Source organism: Danio aesculapii, chromosome 5 (assembly GCF_903798145.1).
Source record: "Danio aesculapii chromosome 5, fDanAes4.1, whole genome shotgun sequence".
In the NCBI taxonomy this organism is placed as follows: Eukaryota; Metazoa; Chordata; class Actinopteri; order Cypriniformes; family Danionidae; genus Danio; species Danio aesculapii.
In genome coordinates this window covers 22,535,386-22,559,470 of record NC_079439.1, presented here as the reverse complement: position 1 = coordinate 22,559,470, position 24,085 = coordinate 22,535,386, and the positions used below count along the sequence as shown (strand labels likewise).

At 39.3% G+C, this 24,085-nt stretch overlaps 1 protein-coding gene across 1 annotated transcript in view; it reads left to right on the top strand.

Annotated features, from left to right (window-relative positions):
• LOC130229017 (teneurin-1-like) overlaps positions 1-24,085 on the top strand; it is a 323,020-nt gene that overhangs the window by 242,498 nt on the left and 56,437 nt on the right. The window contains 4 exon segments of the mRNA XM_056457598.1: positions 9,368-9,511; positions 12,718-12,967; positions 14,289-14,309; positions 20,196-20,428. Coding sequence (XP_056313573.1) covers positions 9,368-9,511; positions 12,718-12,967; positions 14,289-14,309; positions 20,196-20,428 — 648 coding nt within the window.

The window sequence follows — 24,085 nt, the reverse complement described above, 5'->3', positions numbered from 1 at the left end:
TTGCTGTGAGGCGATTGTGCTACCCACTGCGCCACCGTGCTGTCCCCTTTCCATTTTCACTAGCCACAGTTTTGTTGTTGTAAAAATATATTTTATATGTATAAAATTTGACTTTGGCATGCATAAATGACTTGATTTCGATTTTGTGTTATATCCACATGCCTCCCCATTCATTTCACTGCGTTGTGTATGAACGTGCTCAACGAGCCTGAGCAAATGGGTTGTGGTTTCATAGAGTCACATTGCAATTAGATTTACTTTACATGACTTTTCAGGGCTCAACACTAAGGATTTACCCATTTTTTTTTCTCTAGCCACACCAAAAATAAATAAATAAATTTGAAAAACTATTCTTAGGCCAAAATAACTATATACAAAAAAAGCAGGTGAAAAACATACCATGTGCGATAATGAAAGGATGATCAAGTGAAAGCGTAAAGCCAAAGCTACCTGCTGCTTACAAAAAAACCTTTAAAACATCTCAAGCTCTTGAGAGCAGCAGGACTGTGGGTCTATTTCAAAGAGATCCAATCGGCCCAGTTACGTTTCCAGACAAGGATGCTTCACTCAAGGGACCGTTTCTTTTTGAAACATTTAAGCAATCACACGCATATCGCGTCACCTGAAATTAGCCTTGACATTGAAGCCCTTGTCAGTGCATCAGGATCACCTGTTTCTCACTGTGCACGTGATCATCCTCTCATTCGGTATTAACCTGCTTTCTTTTGCTTTAGTTATTACTGTCATTGCTCACGATGGCTCCTTATTAGGCAATCCTTATTGCTGAACTCTGCTTTTTAAGAAAACTACAATTGAAAATGTATCTTTAACCAGCCAAAGAGGCTAGTGGGAGTGACTGTCTAAACCGCCACAGCTGAAATCTTCCCACATTTGATGGGTGTTAATGTCAAGCCCTGATTCTGAAACATATTAATACGTATATAAAACAGTTATTTGAAATTGTAATAATATTTCTCAATATTGCATTTTCCTGCACTGTAAATAATGCAGGGTTCCACCCAATTCATTCATGTTGTCCCAACACAAATAAATTAAGTTAACTGTTAAAAATTAAGTGGATTGGACATAAAACAATTAAGTTGTCCCTAAAAAAACTCTCAAGATTTGTTGTTTCATCTCATTTTAAATAAGTAATTTGAACAAGCATCAAAAATCTTTTTTTTTAGTGTGATTTAATCAATGCAGCCTTTGTGAACATTTATTTACATTACAAGAATGAACTACATTCTAAAATATATGAATATATAAAAGAGTTATTTGAAATTGTAATAACACTTCACAATATTGCGTTTTCCTGTGTGTCTGATTTAATCAATGCAGCCTCTGTGAGCATTTGTATGGTATTGTAACCATCACACATCAAATTAAATGTCAAACAGAGTTGTGTGAAGATTAAGCAACTGGATTATAGCTACCTAATAAGATGTAAGAGGCGCAACTGATTAGTCTCTTTCATAATTGAACAACCGTTGGTATGAACAACTGCGTATAAGACCCTTAACAGGATTGACAACTGTATTCTACCTTACAATACCCCTTTTCTCTGACATTTTTCATAAGCTGAGATTGACAGCAAGCTAATATTAGTGATTGACAGCAAGAAAATAACCCACAAAGCACACTCTTATGTCCTGGATATATCCAGTGATGTGACAGACAAATAGTTGTCGAGTGCGGTTCAATTCAAGCAGCACATATCAGTCCAACTTGCTCTCAAAAGTAGTCCTGACCCCTTGAAAAATGCAAGAAGCTCACTTGAATACGGTTGTCAGTGTCTAAATTGTCTTTGAACAGAACCGTATTTAGTGCTCCAAACAAGACTGACAACTGTATGCTGCTGTTGTGTGATCGTAGCCCCTCTTTTCCCACTCTCTCCCTCTCTATTATTTCGAGATCCATCACAATGACAGCAATCAGACGCTGCCGAGAGTCTGAATCCATCATCTTTTGCTCATTGAAAATAGCGTTCTGTTTTTCAGCGCACTTACGCACTGTTATGAAGCGGACAGGAGACAGAGGTAAGGAAACGTTAGGGTGTTTATTAAATGACAACAAGGAGCACATGAAGGATAGCCAGGAGGATCAGGAATGATGTTGGGGTCTTTTCCTCCGTGGCTGGGTAACAGGAATACACGAGGATGGACAGCACACACCAGATACAGCTGACAGAGGATGACACAGACTTGGAAGGACTGGAAGACAGGACGATTCGGGAGGACCAGGAAGACTAGGAGGAATACAAAGAGAACAGGTAAGTAAATCGTTTGTTTTAGCTGAGGATGACTACGCTGAGTGGTCGCTCAGTTGTCCGCTTTCGTCGAGACGAGCCCGGACAATGAGCGACTGGAGTGCTGTGCTTTTATCTGGTGCTCGTGAATGTGATGCAGCTGTGTGCTCATTAGAAGTCAGGTGATGGTGATCTTCGTGAGTGGGGGTCGTGAGAGCCTGACCAATCCATGACAGTACCCCCCTCCCCAGGGCCCGCTCCTGAGGGCCGACACCTCCGACGCCGTGGTGGTCTCCCTCTGCCTCTAGGCGCTGGGAACTCAGGGTGGCTCTCATGAAACTCCACCATGAGACTAGGATCGAGAATATCAGCTCTGGGAACCCATGTCCTTTCTTCGGGGCCGTACCCTTCCCAGTCCACCAGGTACTCCAACTGGCCACCACGACGTCGGGAACGCAAGATCTCCTTCACTGCGTAGACGGCTCCTTCTTCTAGGAGCAGTGGAGGAGGGGGTTCCTCTTCGTGGTCAGGCTCTGTGGAGGGAAGAACAGGATCGTGATAGGGTTTCAGGAGTGATACGTGGAATGTAGGGTGAATACGGTAGTGAGAGGGTAATTGTAGTTTGTAGGTGACGGGGTTAACCTGTTCCATGATGGTGAAGGGACCAACAAATCGGGGACTTAACTTGCGAGAGGGCAGTCGCATGCGTATGTCCCGGGTGGATAGCCACACCTTTTGTCCGGGTGTGTATCTGGGTTCTTCAGACCTTCTCCTATCGGCGGTTACCTTGCTTCGACGGACTGCCCTCTGCAGATGTTGATGAGCCTCGTCCCAGACTCTCTCGCTCTCCCGGAACCAGTGATCCACTGCGGGGACATCAGATGGTTCGCCATCCCAGGGAAAGAGCGGTGGTTGGAAGCCCAGGACGCACTGGAATGGCGTGAGTCCGGTGGAGGGTTGCCGCAGTGAATTTTGGGCATATTCTGCCCAGCCCAAATACTGGCTCCAGGAGTTCTGGTGACCACTGCAGAAGGTCCTCAGGAACCGTCCCACCTCCTGAATCTTCCTCTCTGTCTGCCCGTTGGTTTGGGGATGATATCCAGAAGAGAGGCTGACGGCCACACCTAGGAGCTTGAAGAAGGCTTTCCATAGACGTGAGATGAACTGTGGACCTCTGTCCGACACAATATCTTCTGGAATACCAAATGACCTGAAGACTTGATTAAAGATATTGTCGGCAGTTTCAAAGGCTGTGGGAAGACCTTTCAGAGGGATTAGTTTGACAAACTTTGAGAATCTATCTACTATGACTAGAATACAGGTATTACCTTCTGACGAAGGGAGGTCAGTGATAAAGTCCACTCCTAGGTGTGACCAGGGACGGTTCGGAATCGGCAAGGGATGGAGCTTTCCAGCGGGTAGATGACGTGGGCTCTTGGATTGGGCACAGTCCTTACAGCCCTGAACATATTGCCTCACATCCCTTGCCATGTTTGGCCACCAGAATCGTTGGGATACTAGCGAGAGAGTATTGTTGATCCCTGGATGTCCAGTGCCTAGCGAGGTATGTAAGGAGTGGATCAGATCTACCCGGTGTTCAGGTGGTATGAACTGCCGATGAGGAGGGCATCCCGGCGGAGCAGGGGCTTCCGGAGTGGCAACGACTGGAGGAGCGTTCCAGGTGATCGGACAAATGGAGATGTGTTCGGGAAGAATCTTCGTTGGGAGTTCTTCATGATCGTGATGCTCGTGTAAACGAGAGAGAGCGTCTGCTCTTAGATTCTTGGGTCCTGGACGATAGGAAATGGAGAAATCAAAACGTGAGAAGAAAAGTGACCATCTGGCTTGACGTGGACATAGTCTCTTGGCCTCTTTGATGTATTGGAGGTTTTTGTGATCTGTGATCACCTGGAACGGATGTTTGGCTCCCTCCAACCAGTGACGCCACTCCTCCAAGGCTAGCTTGATTGCTAGAAGCTCCCTGTCTCCTATGCTGTAATTCTGCTCCGCCGGGCTCAACTTCCGAGAGAAATAGGCACAGGGATGCAGTCGGGGCGGTGTATCATGATGTTGAGATAATACTGCCCCGACGCCGGTGGTGGATGCGTCCACTTCCACCACGAAAGGAAGATTTGGGTCAGGATGAGTCAGGAGTGGGGCCCTTGTGAACTCCTTCTTAAGAAGGCGGAAGGCTGCGGCTGCTTCTTTGGTCCACTCCAGTCCTTTGGGTTTACCCTTGAGGAGATTAGTGAGAGGTGATGTAATCCTGCTGTAGTCCTTGATAAACCGTCTATAAAAGTTAGCAAACCCAAGAAACCTCTGGAGCTCCTTAATGGAAGTGGGTTCTGACCAGGATAGAACAGCCTCAATTTTCTTCCCATCCATACGTATACCGGTTTGGTCAATGATGTATCCCAAGAAATGAATCGACTTCTGGTGGAATGAGCATTTCTCCGCTTTGAGGTAGAGGTGATGTTCTCTCAATGTGTGTAGGACCTCCGCAACGTGTTGGCGATGTTCGGCCTCACTCCGGGAGTAAATGAGGATGTCATCTATGTACACTATTACACAGTGGTGAAGAAACTCCCGGAGGACTTCATGAATGAAGTTTTGGAATACGGAGGGGGCGTTGACCAAACCGTAAGGCATGACCTCATATTCATAGTGGCCAGTAGGGGTCACGAATGCTGTCTTCCATTGGTCCCCCTCACGTATTCTTATCAGATTATACGCGCTGCGGAGGTCCAATTTAGTGAAGACTTTAGCTTCTCGGAGCTGTTCCAAAGCGGCTGGTACCAGAGGAAGGGGATATCGGTATTTTACTGTACCGTTATTTAGGACCCTGTAGTCGATGCATGGACGCAGCCCTCCGTCCTTCTTGGCCACAAAGAAGAAGCTTGAGGCGGCTGGTGATTTTGAGTGACGTATGTACCCCTGACTCAGAGCCTCCCTTATGTAATCTTCCATTGCCTGATTCTCTGGAAGCGAGAGCGGGTAGATCCTACCTCTTGGCAACTGGGCATCTGGAACTAGGTCGATCGCGCAGTCCCATGGCCGATGCGGCGGTAGCTGGGAAGCTCTCTTGGGGCAGAAGACATCATGAAAGGAGCTGTACTCCTTAGGAATGTGGATAGACTGCTTCTCAGGAGGGCTCTCGACCGATGTTGCAAACAAAGAAATGGGGTTCCGACCTTGAAGAGGGAGATTTGGAAAACAGGCAGGTGTACATCCAGATCCCCATTTCTTTATCTCTCCTGTGCCCCAAGAGATGATGGGATCGTGCTTCACCAGCCACGGGCGCCCTAGAATGATGTCCATATTTGCACCCTCCAGAACCAGAAATTGAATCCTCTCTTGATGTAACAACCCCACTTGAAGAAGGATGTCTTCGCATTGTCGATGGATACGGGTCGAAGATCGAGTGCACTGGGTTATCGGTTGTATCTGGTATATATGCGAGGACGCCTCAGTACGGAGGTGGAGTTGACGACAGAGGGATTGGGAGATGAAGTTCCCTGCTGACCCGGAGTCGATGAGGGCTGTGACAAGGAGAGAAATAGAGGCAGTAGTTATTTGTACGGTGGTAGTAAGTGGTTTACATTGTTCAATATTCGTACTGAATACACTCACTGAAGTCCGAATGGGACGAAGGGGACACTCCATACGGGTGTGTCCACTGACACCGCAGTATAGACACAGACCCCGGGTCAGCCTCCTCTGTCGTTCCGCTGATGTCAGTCTTCCAGACTCTATTATCATGGGTTCTGGTTCTGGAGAGGCTGTTGACTCAGGCGATTGGAGGAGTGCAGACGAGGGGGTGATGGTGTCCTGTTGATAGGAACGGAGACGATCGGAACATCGGAGAGAATGTTGGATGAATCTCTCCAGACCCATTGTATCATCTAATGTGGCCAGTTGGATTCGGAGCGTGGGTTCCAAGCCGAGCCGGTACGTGGTCAACAACGATCTCTCATTCCATCCACTTGCAGCTGCTAGAGTGCGAAACCGGAGAGCATATTCCTGTGTAGATAGAGTACCTTGCTTTAGATGATACAGCTGCTCTCCAGCGGCTACTTCCCCATCAGAACGTCCAAACACCTCTTTGAAATACTCCGTGAAGGTAGTGATGGAATTCATGACCGGCCCGGCTTGGTTCCAGATCGTCTCAGCCCATTTAAGTGCAGGTCCAGAGAGTAGAGATACGATGTAGGCGATCTTCGACTTATCTGTGGGATATAGAGAAGGTTGCATTTCGAATATGAGGGAACATTGTAACAGAAAACCATTGCACTCCCCCGCTCCGCCTGAGTAGGGCGCCGGTCGGGCCATGGGACTGGAAGGAAGGGCCGAAGAAGAAACTGTGGAGGCGGAAGTGCTCGGTGCTGGTGGTGCGTTGGAAAGTGGAGCTGGTGGCTGTAGAATCCGCTTCAACTGGTCCACCAGCTCTTGAAGGTGATCGGGGGTGCTCATGTTGTCGTCGTTAAAGGTCCGGGCTTCTGTTATGAAGCGGACAGGAGACAGAGGTAAGGAAACGTTAGGGTGTTTATTAAATGACAACAAGGAGCACATGAAGGATAGCCAGGAGGATCAGGAATGATGTTGGGGTCTTTTCCTCCGTGGCTGGGTAACAGGAATACACGAGGATGGACAGCACACACCAGATACAGCTGACAGAGGATGACACAGACTTGGAAGGACTGGAAGACAGGACGATTCGGGAGGACCAGGAAGACTAGGAGGAATACAAAGAGAACAGGTAAGTAAATCGTTTGTTTTAGCTGAGGATGACTACGCTGAGTGGTCGCTCAGTTGTCCGCTTTCGTCGAGACGAGCCCGGACAATGAGCGACTGGAGTGCTGTGCTTTTATCTGGTGCTCGTGAATGTGATGCAGCTGTGTGCTCATTAGAAGTCAGGTGATGGTGATCTTCGTGAGTGGGGGTCGTGAGAGCCTGACCAATCCATGACACGCACCTTCTAAATAATGGCTAAAAATTAGTAATTACTGGCTATTATGGGAGAAATTAACTCCTGTTTTCAAGTAGTAATTAGAAAGAATTAGGAGAAAACATTGCGTAGTCATAATAAACAAATGTGTGAAATGTAACAGCTGATTTATTTATTTATTTCATCCTGCAAAGAGAGATTTTTTTAGTCGTAAATGATTACAATATGCTAATATCTTGTTGAATTTCCAATGAAGTGTTTTGTAACAGTTTGAAAGTAACGTATTATTAAAAAGGAGAAAGTCATTAAGTTAACATCCTCATGACTCAGAATCTCTGGCCTGCAAATAGGAGAATATATATATTTATTGGTTAATAATTATTCAAACCCTTAACTTTGCTTAAGTTGGTTCCAATCCAAGCTTTGCTTTTTTGAAGCACCTGTCTAATAAAGTTCCCCAAAATGCCTATTGTTTACATCGCTTATTTTGGCTCCATGGTACTTACAGGCAAAAACGGCGTCTTTGTAGTAAAAGGCAAGTCGATGTCATAACTTACGGTGTTACTGATAAAATGAGACCACAAACTGAATAAAAAGTCAAATAAATAAATGTATAGTAAATCGGTCTCATTCAAAATAGCGTCACTGCCCAAAAGCACATTATGAATGCATACACTTCCGACTGTACAGTGTGTTTTCTTTTTATTATAATGAGTTTTGAGGTAAGGGATGTTTTCATTTGCCATACACTGACAGTCGGAAAGCCTCATCCAGTTCATCAAACTCCATCCTTTAAAATCTAAATCGAAAGCGGGATAAAAGAGTCTCTTAATAAAAGCAGGCATATTAGCACGCTGTACATTGAAAACATATTATTCGAAATGCGCCTCCTGATTGGTTCTCGGGACATATCGGCTTTTGCTGTCAAAGGCAAGTGCCGTTTAGAGGCTTTTGCCTACAAACTGTTATTTCTGAATGTGCTGATGCTGCGATTTAGATGATTTGAAGCAAAAATATTTGTTGAACATGTACTACGTGCCAAAAGCATTCGCTCAATGTCATAAGCTAATTTTGGCCGGAAGTGGCGCTTAGCAGCTTTTGCATCTGAACTCTCTCTCTCTATATATATATATTATAAATATTAACAAGTAGTATTTGCCATGGGTTTTCCCATCTAATATTTAATCTCAGACATGCTCTGCACAAATAGTGTTGTATTGAAATACACAATGATTTGATCTTTTATTATTAATAAATGTTATAATGGCAACAATGTTGACCATGGTAGAAAGGACATCACGCAGGGCCCTATCATACACCTGGCGCAATAGGGCGCAAGACGTGCATGGCGCAATTTGTTGCTGTTTTCAGACAAGCGCAACACAAATTTTCATGTTTTGCACCATATTATTTAAATAGCAAATCTATTTGTGCCACTTTGTGGACTCATGAGCTTACTGGTCTAAAATATAGGTGTGTTAAATTACAATATGCTAATATATCATTGAATTTTCTATGTAGTGTTTTGTAACAGATTGAAAGTAACGTATTATTAAAAAGGGAGAAAGTCATTAAAAGGGAGAAAGTCATAAAATGCTCATAACTCAGAATCTCTGGCCTGCAAATAGGCAAATATATATAATTATTGGTTAATAATTATTCATACCCTTAACTTTGCTTATGTTGGCTCCAGTCCAAGCTTTGCTATTTTGAAGCACCTGTCTAATTAAGTTCCCCAAAACGCCATGGCAACAGAACTGCAACTGAAGCAAATATAATTTTTCCACATACTGTACACTGGTCGCAGCTCGTTGCTCGCTTAGTTTGTGACACAACATGTTAATGTTGAGTAAAAAATTCGTATTTTTGATAGGCAACTACTTTTTAAATGATAAATAACATCAACATTGTAAACATTAGCTCACACCAGTCTAATTAATCCTGAAAAATAACAGTAATTATTGCTTATGCTGGATAATTTATGCATTAAAATCCTGCCGTTTCACTTTAAAATGAAGAATTGCCATTGGAAGGGTGTGTATGCAAATTAGTCTTTTTTTTTCTGATGATGCTGTTGGTTTGTCTCTCGGATTTTGATGATGATGGTGATCTTTAATGGGCTCAGAGTTTGGCACTTACGTTTGTGCTTGTGTATGTGTGTGAATTGATGACAGTCTCTGTTGGATACGAGTATGAATCCTGTCTGGACGTTGTGCTCTGGGAGAAGAGAGTTGCTCAGCTGCAGGGCTTTGAGCTGATGCCATCAAACCTGGGCGGATGGACTCTAAACCACCACCATGTCCTCAATCTGGAGAGTGGTGAGGGATTATCACACACACACACACACACACACACACTCATGCACATGGCTGTTTTCTGGACACTTTTGGCACTGTGAACTTGAATTAAAACAGAATTTTCAGAAGTATTAGATTATGTACTTTGCCTTCTAAAATGTGGATATTCTGTACCACGGGAGAATTCTGTGCGATTTTTTTTTTTTTGTGTGTGTGTGTGTCTGTGCGTGTGTGTGCGTGCGTGTGTGCGTGTGTGTGTGTGTGCGTGTGTGTGTGTGTGTGTGTGTGTGTGAGAGAGAGAGAGAGAGAGACAAGACACTGCAGCCAAAAGTACTGTTTTTTTTTTTTCATTCGCTTTTGAGTTTTGAGATTTTGGACCTTTAAAATTTGCACTTTTTAAAAATAGTAAAAATATTAACTATTTTAGATTATTTTTGAATAAAATGATACATTAATACTTTTCATAATTACATAATTTTTTGCAGGCATTACCAAATAACTTCTATTTATAGCTTATATAGCTATAACAATAGCTTTAACTAACTTGTATTTAGAAATGAGACGCAGTTATGTATATATATTATAAATATTAACAAGTAGTATCATGGGTTTTCTCCATCTAATATTTAATCTCAGACGTGATTTTCACAAATAGTTGTTTCTGTGTTAAAATACACAATGCTTTGATATTTTATTATGAATAAATGTCAGTATGGCAACAGTGTTGACCATGGTGGAACTTACATCACAAATGAAGGGCCCTATTGCAGGGCCCAAAGCGATTTGTTGCTATTTTCAGACAAGCGCAAAACAAATTTTCACCTTTTGCACCATGTTGTTTAAGTCGCAAATCCATTTGTGCCACTTTGTGGACTCATAGGCGTACAGGTCTAAAATAGAGGTATGTTAAGGCATCATTGACCATCTAAAAGCAGGTCTGAAGTTATTTAGCATGTTAGTTATGCACCCATGCAGTTCCAAACGCTTGCACAGTGCTTAATACACACAGAATGTACAGCAATACACAGGTATCTTTACATATAAAAAAAGGATTAAATTATTACAAAAATTATTATTTTCTACATAAATATAAAAACCACTACCTCCATCCCTCATCTTGGGGGCTTTTTTCAGTTTATTCATGACAATATGCATTAGTATAAAATTATTATTATTTGTAGTAGTATTTATTATATGTATATTTATGTTTGTTTCAATAAAAACAAGTTTAGATTTGTTTTGGACACATTTGCATCTCCATATGGGGGATAAGACTAGGACGTGTATTTGTACATAACTGTTTTTGACCACACTTTGTTATTAATATTCATTTATTCATTTGCTGGAAATTAGGAAATAGTTTTAAAACAAATCTTTGCACTTAACAACTGTAAATAAATATGTAAAAGGCTAATGAAAGTCTTCAGTGGATTGCGAACAACACTGTTTCCTTATCCACAAAAGTAAAGGAGTAAAGTAAAGAGTAAAAGTAAAGTAAAGAGGCCGAATGGAGGAGACTCATTCTATATCCTAGCTGCAGATGGTCTGTGTAACTGTTCTCTCGCTACTGAAGCATTCAGCTTTTCCACTTACAAAGTCCGCCATGTAAATAGCAAATGCGCCATGGCGCGACGTCACTGACTCTTAAAGGGAATGTGAGATGAGACTGTGACTGCTTTAATGCATGTTATGCTCAAAACGCACCCATAATAACTCATATAGAGACTAAGCACAATCCTGTTAGACCATGCGTTTGGGCGCAAATTGTGTGTTTTTTGTCCTTACAATAGCAAAAGTGGATACGAACACTCAATCCTACCTTAATGCTTTTGCATCATGTGCTTTAGACTTTGCACCTAGGTCATTAAAATAGAGCTCTTAATCTCAGACATGCTCATCACAAGTAGTTGTTTTATTTGTATTGAAAAACACAAGGCTTCGATAATTTATAATTAATAAATGTTATTATGGCAACAGTGTTGACCATGTTGGAAATGACAACACAAATGCAGTGTTGACAGCAGATATTGATTTGGATTTAGGCCTAGTCTTTTGACTTAAACACTGTTTTGTTTTAGTGATATTTCAGTCATTTGTTTATTCATTTATTTATTTATTTTAGTTTAAATCATTTCAGTTGACTAAATATCATAAGATTATTGCCTAAATGTACAGTATATTTAGCTGACAGACATAACATGTTTAGTTAATTTGTATATCATTAATCATTTCTCTAAAAAGTCTAAAGAGATATACTGCTGGAGAAAACACCCTTTAACATCAATGATATTAAGGTTTGAACATGCAATACAAACAGATTTATCAGCGATGACAAATGACATTGGATTATAACTTGTCAAAAAAAAAACACAATTGAATATTGTCTTCTATTGAATAAAATCCATTCTTTACAGCAACCTACATATGAAATCCTTCGTTACATATAATTAATTCTTATTAAGGCAACTGTACTAAAGCGATTCAGTCCAAAGGAGGTATGATTTTCTCTTTTCTTTTGTTGTTTGATTACAATAAAAGCAGGTTTATTGGGCTGCTTAGGCTGTTTAAAACTTAATGAGAGTTTACTAAGGTCGAGTACAACTCCAACTGTTTAAATTTACCTAAATCCTAACCAAATGTGAAAATGTCTATATATAACCACTAGTTTTTGTCATTCAAAACAGATTTTTTATGTATTCGTAGTCTCATTTGAGTCATTTCAGAAACAAATGTTAATGTTAATAATAATTACTCCCCCAAAATAGCTGTAAATTGCGATGAAATGAACACTGTGGCACAGTTGTAAAGTGTACATTTTAATGTACATAAAATTTAATTCATCAATATTTTAGATGATCATCATTTTATAGGCTTTAAAGAATTGTTTTATGATCCGTTTAGATTTTTAGATGGAAATTCTCAGTTTTAGGTTGGAGTGAAACTAAAACCCTTTATCTAAATGTAGAAAAATGGTATAAAAAACATATCTTAACCCCTGACCTTCAGATACCAAGAGGGCAGTGTTTACCAAAAAAAAGATGCTCAACATACATCTAACATCTTCCCGATCAATATGTTTTGTTAGTTCCTGAAAGTTCCCTTGATAGCCCTTTATATCATTTTTTTTTCTTTAGTTTGTTTCTACAGGGTCTTTTAGCACCATCACATTTCATCATTGATATAGAAAGGCCTCAATCTAATATTGTGTGTTTCTTTTTTTTCTGCAGGTATCCTTCATAAAGGTAATGGAGAGAATGTCTTTATTTCCCAGCAGCCCCTGGTCATCTCCACAGTGATGGGGACTGGGGTGGTTCGCACAATCCCCTGTCCAAACTGCAACGGCCCGGCGGTGGAGCAGAAACTGTTTGCCCCCATCGCTCTGGCCTGCGGTTCAGATGGAAGTGTGTATGTAGGTGATTTTAACTACATTCGCAGGATTCTCCCTAATGGATTCGCCATCAGCATCTTGGAGCTCAGGTCTGCCATCCTCTATCTGCACATCAATCACTTTTCAACAATCTTGATTTTTGTCTATTTATTTGATACTGTAAGTAACTGCTAAATACAAACTCTATTGTTCTAAACTAGTTCTAGTAATATTTGAAAATCTCACTAATTTACTAGTTGTGAGTTTGTGGTTTTTATTTACCTTTGTGTTTATTTATTTTGAGTATTATTTTTGTATTATCTTCTAATCTTTTTTAAGTGATTTGATTTAATTCTTGTTTATTAATGACAAGCTTCCTGCAACAAAATATTGAAATAAATAAAACACTTAATTTAATGTTGTGTCAAATAACCTGCAAAAAGATCATTATTAAAAATATATACGGGGAGTATTCAACTCATTATGTTTTTTTTTCTGGGAAAAATATATCTAAAGAAGCTGTTGACATGGAATTGAACCACATTTTGGTAAAAGCCCAAACAATACAAACATAATGATAAAACAAAACAATGCAATATGTATTGTTATGTGTAATAATGATGGAATGACACAAGGATAATGAAGTTAACTACTGAAATATATTTACTATTATAAAAGATGATGGCAGCTTAAAGACACCTCTCATATGGAGAATGAAGTCACATTAATTGCTCAGGTGTGATTATTTTCACAGAATTCAGAGGAGTGTAAAAATCCTGATGGTTCGTGGGTCTCGTCAATCAAATCTGATCTTTTTTTTTATTTTCTATTGGATTTAAGTCAGGTGATTGGCTGGGCCATTCTACAGCTTGATTTTCTTTCTCTGAAAGCATTTGAGAGTTTCCTTGGCTGTGTTTTGGATCAATGTCTTGCTAAAATGTCCACTCTGATTTCATCTTCATCATATTAATGTTGATGGTGGACTGAAGCAGTGAATTATAATTTACAATGACGAAGGGCAGAGGGTTGCTGAATAACTACTGAGAGATTTCAGATACTGTCTAGGCTTTCCCTGCCTTTCTACACCTTCCTTTTTTCACGTGTTTGATACTTTTTCCTGTGTCATTTCATTTTATTACACATAACTTAATTTGTAAACTAGTTAATATTGGGTTTTTTCATAAATGAATTTCTTTGGTTGTTAGCAACAACTGGTGAAAATTTCAAGTCAACTGTCAACAAAGTCCCCAAATATGTTTTCTGAAAAAAATGGTGACGTGTTGAATACTTATTTATATTTATATCATTATATTTCAGTATCCACTTTTAATAGCTTTTAAATATTTCATTGTGAAAATCATCATTTTCAATGAGCAATATCTGTTATTAATGTTGACTTTGCCACTTTTTTTTTTCATGTTACGCGTCCAGAAATCGTGACATTAGACACAGGTATGTTTCTTTTCAGAACTGACATCATTTCATAGTCTTCAGTCATTGCACCTGTGCTTGAATTCATTATTTTTATTTTGAATCTCCATTCATCCATGGATCAACCTCGGAGGAACTAGAGGTTAAGTGACTCGAGTCTCTAATGCAAAACAACAGATTTAGAGACAACAGCTCTGATAGTAAGTCAACAAAATTAAAGGCTTAGTATTGGGTCTTTTCTCCTGGAAAAACAAAATACTTTAAACTAATTAACACGTTTAGTAAATTGCTGCATTCCCCATCAATGTCACAACATCCTACAGCTCTAAACAGAAATGTTCCTATACAGAATAACAATAATGCAAAAAAAAAGTAAGCCCAAAGCAATTTTATTTCTTAGTTGGCTTGATTGCCTCCTCCTTTATTTCATTACTTATGTATTCATTCATTTGATTTGTTTACCTTTCAATTACTTATCTTGTTTTTGTTGACCGTGTGTTATCATTTAACTTTTACATGGCAATGCATGGTATCCTGATGTGTCTATGTCTGTAATCGTGCATCCATCTGTGTATTGTTTATGTGTCAGTGTATTTGTGCATCAGTGGATGTGTTTTGGTGTGGCTGTTTGTGTTATGAAGCCACATAGTGACTACTGTTGCTTGTAATCTTCAGTGTGCGGTCAGGAATCCATCTAAGTCGTTTTTCTGGTCGATGGATTGAACACTAACAGCTTTTCTCAGCAAACCGCTGGCAGCGTCACACCACAGTCTGCCGCTTATCGTCTAGATCTCCCTCGTTTCATGTGAATTTAGAAACGGCGCCCCCCGCAGAGAGGGAGTTAGAGTGCGGGATAGACCTCTGGCCCACAGACTAACACTGACAAGCGCACTGTAATCCTTTATCTTTGCGTTCGCGTGTGTGTTTGCACACAGTATTACATCCCACAGCAAGGGGGAAATCCTACCTTCAGCCGTCTTTTGGAGATAGCGCTTCTGATCAAACCCAGAGTCTGATTTCACCTCGCAAAGACTCAAAAGAGCCTTACGGTATTAACATTTTCAATTTCATCAATCTGTCAGTAAACACAGACGGTTTGAGCGGGCGACTTTTAGCCTTATTTTTATAACAAAAACAGTTCTGATAGAAATGTGAATCTCGCTTTCCATTTCAGCACTGATCTAAATTCAGTTATTAGCTTTGTGAAGTAACTATTTACATGAAAGGTCCTCTTAATTTAACTGTGTATTAAATGTGTGCACTTCTTCTCATGAAAATGAATCTGTGACATTTATATTGCAAGAGGTTGAGCTATGGAAACTTTACTTTCATTATAACAAAAGCAGCTTTAGACCTTTAATGTCTTTTACCTTTCCAATACTGATGTGAATTTAATTCATGGCTTTGTGGAGTAACTATTTACATTTGTGTGACATTTTACATTGAAATAGACTATAACTAAGGGTTGATATACACTACCTGACAAAAGTCTTGTCGCCTATCCAAGTTTTAGCAACAGCAAATATTAACTTGACTTCTAGTTTATAATTTAGTATCAGAAGTGGCTTATATGAAAGGCAAAGGCCTCTAGATTATGCTTATTTTACCAAAATAAAATATGATCATGCCTTGAGTTGTAATTATTAAATTAGGAGAGTAAGGTCTGGTATGAAAGTATAAAAGTAACAGAAAGTTACTTTCTAAAGTAACAGAAATACTGAACAGTATAGAATATAAAGTCATGGTGCAGTGAAAAAATAATTACTATTATGTATGACTCTCATGAGCTTGGATGACTGCATCCATACATCCCTGCAATGACTAATAAAGCCATGAATAATGAAGCCATCTGGAATGACAAAGAAACCTTCCTGCAGTTCATCAAGATTCTTTGGATTTATCTTCAATGCCTCCACCTTCATCTTACCTGGGACATGCTCGATAATGTTTATGTCTGGTTCCTTGGTTGGCCAATCCTGCAGCACCTTGACCTTCTTTGCTTTCAGGAACTTTGACGTGAAGGCTGAAGTATGAGAAGGAGCGCTATCCTATTGAAGAATTTGCCCTCTTCTGTAGTTTGTAATATAATGGGCAGCACAAATGTTTTGATACCTCAGGCTGTTGATGTTGCCATTCACTCTGCAGATCTCTCGCATGCCCCCATACTGAATGTAACCCCAAACCATGATTTTTCCTTCACCAACTTGACTGATTTCTATAAGAATTTTGGGTCTATGCGGGTTCCAATAGGTCTTCTGCAGTATTTGTGATGATTGGGATGCAGTTCAACAGATGATCAACTAGAAATCAGGTTAATATTTGTTGCTCTTACAACTGGGATTGACAACAAGACTTTTGTCAGGTAGTGTTCCTTATTATTATAACAAAAAACAGCTTTGATAATTAATGTCTACATGCATTTCAGTGCTGATGTCAATTTGTTCAATGGCTTTGTAAAGCAACTAGTTACTTTTTTCTGCACTTTATGGAAAGATGTTAATAGACTTTTAGCAATAGGGCTACTAGTGTTTTTTTCCCTTTATTATTATTAATAGTATTATTGTTCTTTACTATAGTAACTTTTTAAATTTGTATTAAAAAAGCATCTGCTTTAAAAAGATCTTCAGAGAATTGAACGCACAAGCTTTGTATTACTAGTCATTGAGCTTCCTCTTTTATTATAACAAAGTCAGCCCCAAACTAATGTCTATTAACATTTGAGTATACAGTAGAAATGCATTGTGTTAATGGTTTGCGAAGTAACTAATTACATTTGTGAGGCCTTTTATCAAAATCCACTAACAGTGCTTCAAAAGTATTCAGTCTGCCAATTCCCAGGGAACTGAACTAATGACCTTTGTGTTACTAGTGGTTGAGCTACAGAAACCTTTTATTATAAAAAAAACAGCTTTATCTATTGATGTAAATTAGATTAATGGCTTTGTGAAGTAACTATTTACGTTTGTGAGACACTTTTATCAAGAACCCATGACCTTGGTGGTGTTAGAGGTTCAACTTCACATATATTCCCTTTTATAATAGCAAAAACAGCTTTGAAAGAATAATAATGTGTTTTACTATTTCAGTGCTGAATTAAATCTGGTTAATAGCTTTGTCAAGTAACTATTTACAAAATAATTAGTATAACTTCTAGAATTATTTTTATTGTTTAGTAAGTACTTACATTTGTGCAAACCCATTATCAAAAGCCCCTAACAGTACTTTCAATGGTTCAATGAATCAGTCTGTGGATAGCCTTTTATGTGCAAGTGGTTGAGCTACATGGGCTAATACTAAAAAATGAATATCATTCCCATATACAGTTAAAATAACTAATTTCTTTTATCTGTGCTATGATGACAGTACATAATATTTTACTAGATATTTTTCAAGATACTAGTTTTCTGCTTAAAGTGCAATTTAAAGGCTTTATGTTGGGATAATTAGGCAAGTCATTGCAAAAAAATAGTTTATTCTGTAGACAATCGAAAAAAATGCTTAAGGGGGCTAATAATATTGACCTTAAAATATTCATTTATTTTCAACCGCTTTACCAGGGCCGGGTCGCAGGAGCAGCAGTCTTGAACCCCGGATTTCCCTCTCCCAAGACACTTCCACAGCTCCTCCGGGGGGCCCTGTGGTGTTCCCAGAACAGCCAATATACATAGTCCCTCCAGCGTGTCCTGGGTCTTTCCCGAGGCCTTCTCCCAGTGGGACATGCCTGGAACACCTCCCTAGGTAGGCGTCCTGGAGGCATCCGAAACAGATGCCCGAGCCACCTCAGCTGACTTCTCTCCATGTGAAGGAGCAGAGGCCCTACTCCGAGCTCCTTCCAGGTGACAGAGCTCCTCACCCTGTCTAAGGGTGTGCACTGCAACCCTGCATAGGAAACTCATTTTGACCACCTGTATCCGAGATCTTGTCTTTTCAGTCATGACCCAAAGCTCATGATCATAGTGAGAGTAGGAACATAGATAAGTAAATCGAAAGCTTTGCCTTTCGGCTCAGCTCCTTCTTTACTTCTAACAGACTAGTACATTGACCGCATCACTGCTGCCACTGCACCGATCTGCCTGTCAATCTCACGTTCCATCCTTCCCTCACTTGTGAACAAAACCCCAAGATACTTGAACTCCTCCACCTGGGGTAAGGACTTTCCTCCAACCTAGAGATGGCAAGCCACCTTTTTCCAGTGGAGCACCATGGCCTCTGACTTGGAGGTGTTGATTCTCATTTCAGCCGCATCACACTCGGCAGCAAACCGCCCCAATGCATGCTGAAGGTCCATTTTTGATAAAGCCAACAGAACAACATCGTCTGCGAATAACAGATGAAATCCTGTGGTCCTCGAATCGTACCCCCTCCAGCCCAAGGCTGCGCTTTGAAACTCTGTCCAAAAAAAAATTATGAACAGAATTGGTGACAAGGGGCAGCCCTGCCGGAGTCCAACATGCACTGGAAACAAGTCTGACTTATTGCGGCAATGCAAACAAAACTTCTACTCTGTTCATACAGGAATGAGACAGCTCTTAACAGAGCACCTCTGCCTTGAGGGACACAGTCAAATGCCTCCTCCAACTCCACAAAACACATGTGGACTGGTTGGGCATACTCCCATGAACCCTCGAGCACCGTGGTGAGGGTATAAAGCTGGTCCAGTGTACCGCGACCTGGACGAAAACCGCATTGTTCCTCCTGAATCCTAGGATCAACCATCGGCCGGATCCTCCTCTCTAGTACCCTGGCATAGACCTTACTAGGGAGGCTGTGGAGATCGTCAAGCACAGACCTTTAAATTGTTTTTTAAATATTAAAAACTGCTTTTATTCAAGCTAAAAAAAAAAAAAATGTCTTCAAAAATAAAAAATACAGGAAATACTGTAAAAAAATCCTTGCTTTGTTAAACATCATTTGGAAAATATTTGAAATAGAAAAAAAAACATTTACAGGAGGGCTAAAAATTTCGACTTGACTGTAAATGTAAATTCAACATATGAACAAGTATTTACTTTAACATATTTATTTGAGAGACATTTATCAAAGCCACAAACTGGACTATGAACACACGGCCTTTATGTTACTATTGGTTGAGCAACAGAAATCCTTTTATGTTATAACAAAAACAGCTTTCTTTGTTAACTTTGAAAACTTTTACTGGAATTTTTCAAAAATAGCTAAAAGTACAGCAAGTGTATACTTTATCTGTCTGTTCATTCCCAAGTGTTACAAGTGGTTGAGCAACAGCATCTGCCGCCCTCTACTCTGACCTCATGGCCTCTACACAACTCTAAGCACTGTCCTTAAAGCCAAAAGAGTGAATCAACTTGCTTAAATGTCAGAGCAGCAGAATGCCTCGTAATCTTCAAGCACCAAACTCAGACGCCACAGGTGGTGTGCCGGAGGACGTGGTTAGCTTTGACAAGGAGAGCGCAATCCGAAAAACATATTACTGTTGTCAAAAGACAAAAAAAAGACCTCATCAAATTTTGTGGAGGACAATGTATCTCTCTTTAAGAAAATCCAGAGCTTTTTTTATACATATCCTTCCTTTCATTCTGCCTTAGGAACAGATGAGAAAGAGGCAGCAGGTAGATTTGCTTTTAGGGCTGAACCGGATGGAAGGAAAGGAAGGGAAGATTATAGACTAGCAGGGGTCCGACGTGCTGGAGGGGCTGGAAGTTTTGATCGGGGCTGGAAGTTTTAATCTGGGCTCAGGTTCAGAATGATTGAAATTTCTGCAAGGCGCTGAGACCTGGAGGGTGTTTTTTTTTACTCTGGGAGTCTGTATGTGCTTGTTTTTCAGTATGGATTTCGACTTTATAAAATAGTTTCAGCATAAGTACAGTGCCAATATGTATGTGTAGCCCTGCTTTGTCATAAACCCTAGTTAAAATTCTCTTCCTCCAGCTCCAGTCCAGCTCATAAGTACTACTTGTCTATGGATCCCGTGCATGAGTCGCTATACCTGTCGGACACCAGCAGCGGGAAGCTGTACCGCCTGAAGACTCTGACTGAACCCAAAGATCTCAGCAGGAATGTGGAGGTGGTGGCTGGCAGCGGGGAGCAGTGCACACCCTTCCACCCCAACCAGTGTGGTGATGGAGGCAAGGCCACTGAAGCAGCACTCAGCAACCCCAGGGGTGAGAACACAGTGCACACACACACACACACACACACACACACACACACACACACTACGTTCCTCGAGTCGAAAAGAAAGAGCGAGTGAGCGAGGCGGAGTGGTTATTGTAGGCGCACTGAGAAAAATAGCTGCATATTTCTGCGAGAGAAGTGGAAAAAGTAAGATAAATGAAAGATGCCTTCCCTTTTTGCTAAATCAGGCAGAGCAGCTATTAGTCCCGCCTATCCATCACTGCCACTGTCTCTTTAAAGCCGTCAATCAAGCTGACGGACAGACGGGGGCGTGGCTTACAGGCACATATGTTCTCTTATCCTTCAAGCCTCATTGTGCACTCTCTCTCTCTCTCTCTCTCTCTCACACACACACACACACACACAGTAACTCACTCACTCAACTGTCGCAGTTAAAAGCCTCCACTTACTTGTAAACCCCTGAGGATAGAATTCATAAAGAATCCCAGAGCAGGAATGTTATGTGTGTGTGCGTGCGCACTTTGATTTCGGACTGCTCGGCAAAGAGCTGCATTTCAGATCAAACTCTAAATCATATTTAAAACTGATTTAAGCCTTTTTACACTCACTCCAGCGATCTATATGCATTTTTATCAGGCAAACTGATGGATAAAAGCCTTCCATAGTGCGTCTCGGGGCGAAATACCCGATTCTGCCTTTGTTAAAGTGTTTTTTACTGAAGTCTATTATCTGTAACAGGCTCTGACCGAAATGCTGAGAGCTTCAATAACTGCAATCCGACCTTCTGTGTTCTCAGGCCATGAGGGGGTCCGTGCAAATAGACTGCAACCAAAGCATTACCAATTCTGCATGACCATCTTTTCTTGTGTTTAATTTGGCTAAACTGACCCGTATCGCTGATATGTGTCACTTAAGTATGAGGCTTGACAGTTCTGTACGGTGCTATGTGACTTGACTTTGGCTCGCTGTTGATTCAATTAATCTCAATATACAGAATGTTTTTATAATCAATATCTCTTTATACACATAGAAACTCAGAGTGATGCAGTATTGATCTCTGCAGCACGGCAGCATCTTCCGTGACTATGATCTCTTTAGTGCAGTAAAAATGGATAGTCTTCGGCTAGCTTCAACTACCGAAGGCCCAGAGCTTCATGCAGGGAGCCAGTAAACAAGCCAAAAAGATACAATAAAATCAAAATCGGGATCTTATAAAAAAAAATAAAATGCACAGTTTGTTTTGAAAAGAAGGTTTTATTTTCAAGAGATTTGACGGAACATTACAGGAAAATGTACTGGCAGGTTGGATGCTTTCAGCATCTGTAAATAATGATTTTTGAGCATTTTTAGACTGGTTTTACCACCTGCTGTATTTGTTGCTCAAATATCAAGTTTTGTCTGAGCATCAATCTAAAGCAGTTTTGCTCTGCTTTAGTGAATCCAAGGCCCTTATGGTTTACAAAAATATCTGAAGGTCCGAAACCTTCCCATTTTGTGATTTACTGGGAAAGTATTAAGGATAAGGGTTTATAAAAACAATACTTGAAAAAAAAAAAGTTCATACCCCATGACTACTAATACTCACAATTTCAACCTAATATAAAATGTTATAGAAGTGTCATATATAAAATGTCGGCTCAGCATAGCTTTAAAATTGTGAATTCATTTAAAAGATCTCAAAGGAATTTTTATTAATTTACATAATTTTTGAAGATGTCAGTCTTATATAATTAGGTTAAATTTGGTTCATTTGCTCTAAACCAAAGCACCTAACCCTAACTATTCATCACTGAATCCTAAAAATATTAAGTCCTCTGATATTTCAGCATCAAATTAACATGTTAATGATATGAAGTCTGCATACAGTTCAGCTTTCATATCAAAGTAACAAATAAAATTTTTTTATTTTATTTTACATTTTTTATTATGTTCAAATATTAAATAAGTTGGTAACACTTTATAATAACTACATGCTATGAATCATCTATTACGCAAATAATGAATTCATTATTTGTTAAGCATTAACTCTACAATAATAGACGTTAGTAAGCAGTTTATAACCGCGGATATCACATTATTTACAAATCATTTGTAGTTAAGAGTTGTTTTTTTAAGATCATTCTTAAATTCTTAAAACAATTTCTTAAAACTATTTAAACCAACATTTATATATTATTATACAGGCATATGATAATATTTAATGTGTATGTTAATAAATACTTTATTAACTCAACTAAAGTGAGGACTATTTATGCTTAATAAATCCCTAATAAATGACAAATAAAGGCTCAGTATCTTTGCAATCTTATCTAAAAAAATAAAATGACTATAAAGTTTAAACATTGCCCGAATAACCAGAGTGTCAAAATACAACATAAAATAACATTCATTCATTCTCTTTTCGGCTTAGTCCCTTTATTAATCCACAGCGGAATGAACACCAACTTATCCAGCCTTTGTTTCATGCAGCGGATGCCCTTTTAGCTGCAACCCATCACTGGGAAACACATACACACTTATTCACATACACATACACTACGCACAATTTAGCCTACCCAATTCACCTGTACCAATTCACAGCGACCTTCTTGCTGTGAGGCGACAGCACTACCTACTGCAACATTTGTACAACATTTCAATGTTATTTAGCAATGTCTAAACTGCACAGTAATTTTATTTTAGTTAAGATTGCAAAGGTTTATTTTTCATTTGATACAGTTTCATTTGTGAATAGAATGAATATAAGTAAATAAAGTCATTTATTTTCTCTTTTTCCTGTTTAGAATATAACTGAACCTTTAATTGTCATTTATAAGGGATTTAGAAAATTATAATGGGATTTATAAAGGCTGTATTATTAGTCCTCACTTAAGATTAGGTAACAAAACTGGATAAAGTTAAGTTAATAAAGCATTTATTAACATAAAAATTAACTATTTATATACGCCTGAATCATAAGATATATAAATGTTAATTTGAATAGTTTATTAATCATTCACTCATTCTGAATAATCTTTAAAAACCAGCAACTTCTCTCAAATATCTGGTTTGTAAATAATGCAATACTTAATTTAGTAACGAAAAAATAATCAATAATAAAGTATGAAAATAGTCATTAAGCACATTATAAATGTCAAGTCAAGAATAATAAGTCAAGAATAGAACATTTGTATCTGCAGATATAAACTGCTTATTAACTTTTGTTAATGTAGAGTTAATGCTTAACAGATAATGACTTCACTATTTGCTAATGCTTAATAAATAATTAATAGTGTATAGTTATTATAGTGTTACCAAAAATAGAAAAAATACTTCAACCGTAACATTATTTTACAGTTATACTGTATTTCTGATCAAATTCATTTAGTCTTTGAGTATTGAGTTTTACAGAATTTTTAAAAAGCAAACATTTGAACAAAAACATTTTTGACTGAAATATACAAATAGTTTTCTTGTTTCATTTAAAAATGGAAACATTTAACAATATGTTTATCTTCTTTCCTCTTTTGGTTTAATTAGTAATCCAATGATTAAAGCATTTTAAGAAAAACGAGCCGAGAAGCCATTGTACTCCCTTAAGTAGGATACTCCATTAAGTATCCTGATGGAGCAACCGCTAAGCAATTCCTCTGGGACCCTGCCGTACAGTATGTGTCCGCACTGTATGTTTGTGTATGTGCGTA